Source organism: Melospiza melodia, unplaced genomic scaffold, assembly GCF_035770615.1.
Source record: "Melospiza melodia melodia isolate bMelMel2 unplaced genomic scaffold, bMelMel2.pri scaffold_34, whole genome shotgun sequence".
Lineage (NCBI taxonomy): Eukaryota > Metazoa > Chordata > Aves > Passeriformes > Passerellidae > Melospiza > Melospiza melodia.
In genome coordinates this window covers 8,351,208-8,357,735 of record NW_026948659.1, presented here as the reverse complement: position 1 = coordinate 8,357,735, position 6,528 = coordinate 8,351,208, and the positions used below count along the sequence as shown (strand labels likewise).

General features: G+C 52.9%; 1 protein-coding gene across 1 annotated transcript; it reads right to left on the bottom strand.

Moving 5' to 3' along the window:
• Positions 1-286: 286 nt before the first annotated feature.
• LOC134434268 (olfactory receptor 14J1-like) lies at positions 287-1,061 on the bottom strand (the record flags this gene model as incomplete). The annotated part of the gene is made up of 2 exons (XM_063182947.1): positions 287-304; positions 600-1,061. Coding segments are annotated over 2 exons (480 nt in total), but the record flags the coding sequence as incomplete, so codon positions are not given.
• Positions 1,062-6,528: the final 5,467 nt, after the last annotated feature.

Sequence of the window (6,528 nt, the reverse complement as noted above, 5' to 3'; positions counted from 1 at the left end):
GCCCCAGCAGTGCCCATGGCCTGTCCCTGCTGCAGCCCCGGCACTGCCACCCCCAGGGCTGTGCCCGGCCCCGAGAGCACTCAGGCCCAGCAGCAACACCAGGGCCACCAGGGCAGCGGGGCAGGGCCACGGCAGCAGCACTGGCAACACCAAGTGCTGCTGCTGCTGGGCACAGTTGCTGTGCCAGCCCTGATCTGCCCCAGCTCTGCTCACAGACATTGCTGCTGCAGCTCCAGAGAAGGGAACAGAAGGGGGAACTCTGGTGAAAACTCTGCTCAGAGAGCCTTCATTCTGTCTGAAGCCACTGAGAGTGCAGCATCTCATTGACACAGTCTGAGGCCACCGTAAACGTTGAGAGGAACAAAATGAGAAATGGCACAAACACTGACCTTCCTTTGTTGTAAATAATAAAACGCTAAACCGAAAGACAGGAACATATCAACAAACAAACCCAAGTGGTATCAAAGATGACTTTTAATACATAAGATTTGCAGAAACTGGTCTGAAGCTTAATGTTTCTGTAACCGTCTATTCATCAGTGTCCACACCGCAGCCTTGAGCTCCTGGTTCCTCAGGCTGTAGATGAGGGGGTTCAGGGCTGGAGGCACCACTGAGTACAGAACTGACAGGGCCAGATCCAGGGATGGGGAGGAGATGGAGGGCGGCTTCACGTAGGCAAATGTGGCAGTGCTGAGGAACAGGGAGACCACGGCCAGGTGGGGGAGGCAGGTGGAAAAGGCTTTGTGCCGTCCCTGCTCAGAGGGGATCCTCAGCACAGCCCTGAAGATCTGCGCATAGGAGAAAACAATGAACACAAAACAACCAAAAGCTAAAATGACAGCAACCAATGAAATCCAAATTTTTCTGAAGGTGGAGTGTGAGCAGGAGAGCTTGAGGATCTGGGGAACCTCACAGAAGAACTGGCCCAGGGCATTGCCATGGCACAGGGGCAGGGAAAATGTATTGGCTGTTTGCAGCAGAGCAGTGAGAAAGGCACTGGCCCAGGCAGCTGCTGCCATGTGGGCACAAGCTCTGCTGCCCAGGAGGGTCCCGTAGTGCAGGGGTTTGCAGATGGACACGTAGCGGTCATAGCACATGACGGTCAGGAGGGAAAACTCTGCTGAGATGAAGAACAGAAAGAAAAAGAGCTGTGCAGCACATCCTGAGAAGGAGATGGTGCTGGTGTCCCAGAGGGAATTGTGCATGGCTTTGGGGACAGTGGTGCAGATGGAGCCCAGGTCGCTGAGGGCCAGGTTGAGCAGGAAGAAGAACATGGGTGTGTGCAGGTGGTGGCCGCAGGCTACGGCGCTGATGATGAGGCCGTTGCCCAGGAGGGCAGCCAGGGAGATGCCCAGCAAGAGGCAGAAGTGCAGGAGCTGCAGCTTCCGCGTGTCTGCCAATGCCAGCAGGAGGAAGTGCCTGATGGAGCTGCGGTTGAACATTTGCTGTGTCTGCACATTTCAACGTACAGAAGGAGGAAAGACAGGGCAATGGAGGGGAAATTTTTCACAGAAAAATCAAAACTCTTCGTTGTAGCCTCTTTCTTTCCATTAAGCACCTCCCCCTTATGTATGTCTAGGAGATCTTCCTTCACCTTTGTTGCTGGAGCTCTGATTGCTGCTGGCCAATGCTGTTTGAGGAGCCGGACCTTGGCCTGCAGGACACCTGGGAGTCAGCCCTGACCCCCAGTCAGTGCAGGGGAACAGTGAGAGCAGGGCCCAGTCCTGGTGTTCAGGCTTGGATAAAGAATCTTCCTGTTAGGCTGCAGAACTGCCTGGGTGAAGGGATGGGGATAACAGAAGGCAGAACGAGGGATTCTGCTGCACCTGGGGAGAACAGAGAGTCCAGGGAGGCAGGAGGTTTGTCTGAGGCTTAGTGCAGACTGAGGAGAGCTGCTCTGTCCCTCTCTCCTGTTCCAGCTGCCCTGCACTTGCACCTTTCTGAGATCCACTCCTGTGTTACCCTGGGCAGCCAGGAGACACTGCTGAGAGCAGAGGGATCCCGGGCACACAAAGTGGCTCCTGCCTTTCCCAGAGTCAGGAGAGTGGGCTCATTGCCAGCCTCCCAGGCTGCCCTGCCCAGAGCTGCCCGGGCACAGGGAGCTGGGACACCCCATTGCTGTGCTCAGCCTGCACAGGAGGAGCCCAAGGGCTGGGCCTGGCCCTGCAGCTGGAACTGCCATTGCAGAGAGCCCCTCAGCAATGCCAGCAGCACCTGGGCAAGGCAAGGAGAGAGAGAGAGCCGGGCCTGGGGAAAAGCCTTTCCCTGGCCAGCCCTGCCCGGCCCCTGCCAGGCAGCAGCAGGGCAGGACAGTTGCCCTCAGGCCCTGGTCAGCAGGGAATGGGCACATGGCCGCAGAGATGCCTTTCATCTCTGGGGCTGCTCTGCCAGCCCAGGAGGGACTGAGGGCCCCGAGCTGAGAGCTGAGGGCTGTGCTGGCTGCGAGGGGACACAAGAGCTGTGCTGCTCAGGGCAGTGTCTGCCCTGCAGGGCAGGCCCAGCAGGTGCCACATCTGACCCGCAGCAGGGCTTCCCTCAGCACTGCCTCCCTCCCTGCCTGCCCACGGATCTGCTGCCGGAGCTGTCCCAGCCCCAGCTGCTCCTGTGGCCCCGGGCTCCTTCCCTGCCAGAGCTGCCAGAGCCCAGCCCAGCCCCTGGGCCAGCCCTGCCCTGCAGCTCCTGGGCCCTGCAGGGATTAAAGAACAGCTCCCCCAGCCTGGGCACCATGGAAAGGTGATGCTGCATGGATCTGGAGGCTGGGCAGGTGCAGGCACTTGCTGAGGTGCCCAGGAATCCTCAGGGTGATGGTTTAAGTGCCTCAGCCCCTGATCTACCCTGCACAGTTAATTTTCTATTGCCACCAAGCTGAGGCAGCCACAGATTCAGGAAAGCAGAGATCCAAGCAGGAAACTCCTGTCCTGAATGAGCTCATGAAAAGTCACCCTGGGCATGAGCTGGAGCTCTGGGCATCCCTGGCTGCAGCCCCAGCTTCACCCCCTGCAGCCGTCCCTGGCAGCCGGAGCCGTCCTGCCCTGTCCCTCTGACCGTGCCCAGGGCAGCCCCGCTCTGCAGCACATCCTCCCCCAAAGCAGAAAGAGCAGCAGAGCATCCTTACAGTCACATCAGTCCTGTTCTGGGTCAGCTTAAGGAGATCTCTCCAGCAGCACAGGGGACATTGCCCTGCACCCACACACTCACCATGCACAGGGCTGTGAAGATCTTTCCCCAAGTGAAGTCTCAGCTCAATGTCTTCCAAATCCTGATTGCCTTCAGCCTGTCTCTGCCTGGCCCCTTTCACCTCAGAGCCTGCAGGCAGAGCCCTCAGAACTGCTGGGCTGGGACAGGAGCTGGTCCTGGGAAGAGCTGTTCCTTTAAAGCTCAGCAGCACAGAAGCAGCACAAGGAATTTAACGAGCCTCTAGGGGATTTGGTGTTGTTTACATCAGACTCAGTCCCTGAGAGAGTGCTCAAAAAACTTCTCAAGAACTCAAACTTAAAACGAAACTCTGAAGTTTCTTGAAGTTTAAATGAGTCCCACCGCTGGACACAACTGAGAAAGTGTCCCAGGTTCCAGTTAGAGCAGAACACTGGAGGCAGTGATGACAGCTGGGGACAAACAAGGCCAAGGTGTCTCTGGTGCTGAGCAAAGCTGGATGTGTTTGAGGAATGGAAAGGACAAGGGCCTGAGCCCCAGCCCCTGGCCAGGCAGATGCTGTCCCTCCCTCCTTGCTCAGGGCTCTTGCCGGGATGGGCACTGGCATGTGGGGATGTGCAATGGCAAGGGCAGGAGCATGGGGCGGCCCCTGCCAGGCTGCTGAGCAGGGACAAGGAGGCAATGAGGCCCCAGGCCTGCAAGGGTCACTTGTCTCCTGCTCCTGCCTCAGGCCCAGGCCCAGCAGCCATGGCCAAAGTGCTGCCCAAGTTGGCTCTGGCAGGGCTGTCTTTCAGCTGCTGCCCATGCCTGTGCCCTGTGGAGCCCAGGCTGTCCCACGGTGTCCCTGCCCTGCGCCTCTGTCCCTGCAGGCTGTTGGCATCCCCCAGCTGCCCCACCTGGCTGGGCCCTTCCTTTGCTGACAGCTCTGCCTCCTGCCTGCCTCTGCCTGCCCACACAAAGCATTGGGCTGGCCCAGGCTCCTTCTGGGGGATGTGTTGCACCACAGCCCTGCCCTGGGAGAGAAACTCCATTGTCTTTGTGATACAGAGTAAAGATTTATTCTTAATTAGGTGAAGTGTCTGGAAGAGCTCAGGAGTCTGTGGAGCCAAAGCTGAAGGAAAAGCCGCATTTTAGAGACAACAAGGACACAGAGAAAGAAAAACAGAAATGACCACAAGGTCAATCTACCCCAGACATAGAAATTCTTTTGATAAAGAAGAACTGGTGCTAAATGTCACACGGAATGAATATGTATGAACTTATTGTGAAACTGTATGCATATGCATTTGGAAGGGGGATAAAAGAAGACCCGAGGTCTTCAGAGGCACGCTTGCCTTTTTGGGGGCTTGCGTCTGGCGCGCGTCGTAATAAAAGCATACCGGGCTTTACAACTTTTACAAAGTTGTGAGGTGTCTTCTTTTCTCTGCAAAACATTTGTTCTGAATCTGGGCCTCCCCAGGTGCCCTTGACATTAATTTGGGCTTTTTCTTGCTTTTCTCTACTATGTCAAAAGGCTTCACCCTCTCTGACACCACCCTTCAGTCCCTCCCAGGGTTCTCCTCTGCTGTCCTCAGTCCCCACCTGTTGGGAATTTCGCTCACTAGAGACTGGAAAAGCACAAGGCCATGGCTAATTCCGAGTCCTGCACCTGCAAGACAGCGTGTCCTTGGGCCTAGCTGGGTATGATAACGAGTGGACAGAGAGAAGTGGGAAATAGAGAACGTAGGCCCGAAGGAATGAGGGAGAGTTGATGTTTAGTTTAACCAATAGATTGCTTGGCTCACAGAATATTCATGAGCTCATTACTTGCTGGATCAGTGTCTGATGCTCTCTTCAATAAACGGAACTTGCTGCTGACTCATATTGAGTGTCCGAGTTTTCCCTGCACCCGACAAATGGCTCATCCCCGACAAAGGCCTCATTCTGCGACAATTCTTCATTTATCAGCCCAATTTCCCCTTTTTTCCCACAAAAAAATTCCATTTTTTTGGACCCAAAATTTCCTTTTTTTCAGAACAAATTCCCCTTTTTTTTTTACCCAGTTTACCTTTTTTGTTGCTCAAATTCCCCTTTTTGAGCCCAGACTTTCCATTTTTGGCCCCAAATTCCCCTTTTTTCTTCCCAAATTTCCTTTTATTGGTCCAAACTCTTTTTTCCTGGACCAAAATTACCCATTTCTGGGGCACAAATTTGCCTTTTTGAGTCCCAAATTCTCAATTTTTGGACCCAAATTTTCCCTTTTTTCAGCCCAAATTCCCCTTTTTGTTGCTCAAATTCCCTTTTTTGGGCACAAATTTCAATTTTTTAGTCCCAAATTTCCATTTTTGGGTCCAAACTTCCCATCTGAGCACCCAAATTCCCAGTTTTGGCCACAATTTTTCCTCTTTTCACCCAAATTCCCTTTTTAGGTCCAAATTTCTCCTTTTTGTTGCTCAAATTCCCTTTTTTGAAGCAAATTCTCCTTTTTTCAATCAAAATTCTCCTTTTAGGACCCAAATTCCCTTTTTTAGGACAAAAATTTCCATTTTTGGACCCAAATTTTCCCTTTTTGGGCACAAATTTTTGTTTTCTTCATCCAAATTCCACTTTTTTTGGTTGAAATTCTCCATTTTTGGACACAAATTCTTCTTCTTGACCCAAGCTTTCCCTTCCTGGACCCAAATTCCCTTTTTTAGTCCCAAATTCTCCTTTTTGGACCCAAATTTTCCCTTTTTTCAGCCCAAATTCCCATTTTTTTGGACCCAATTTCCCCTTGTTGTTGCGCAAATTCCCTTTTTTGTGCACAAATTTCCATTTTTTAGTCCAAAATTCTCCTCTTTGGACCTAAATTTCCTCATTTTTTATCCAAATTCTTTTTTCCTCGACCCAAATTTCCATTTTTGGCTCCAAACCTCCTCTGAGTGCCCAAATTCCCATTTTTTGGCACAAATTCCCATTTTGGACCAAAATTCTCTTTTTTTGACCCAAACTTTCTCTTTCTAGTCCCAAATTCGTCTTTTTTTCTGCCCGGTACTTCCGCTCCCGCCCGGGACTACATTTCCCATCATCCCCTTCGTTCACTTCCGCTACAAACCCCGCCCACTTTCCCTCTGTACTCCCGCTCCATTCCGGGACTACATTTCCCATCATCTCCTTTTCAGCTTCTGCTTTAAACCCCACGCACTTCCCTTCTGTACTCCCGCTCCCTTTTTGGGACTACATTTCCCATCACCCCCTTCACCAACTTATGTTATAAACCCCGCCCACATCTCCTTCAATCCTGAGGCGACTTCCGGTTCTGTTTCCTGCCACCGCCGCCATGTTCCTGCAGTGCTACGAGAATGAGCGCGGGGAGCGCGTTTATACCCTCAAGGTACCGAGGGAATTTTGGGGCGA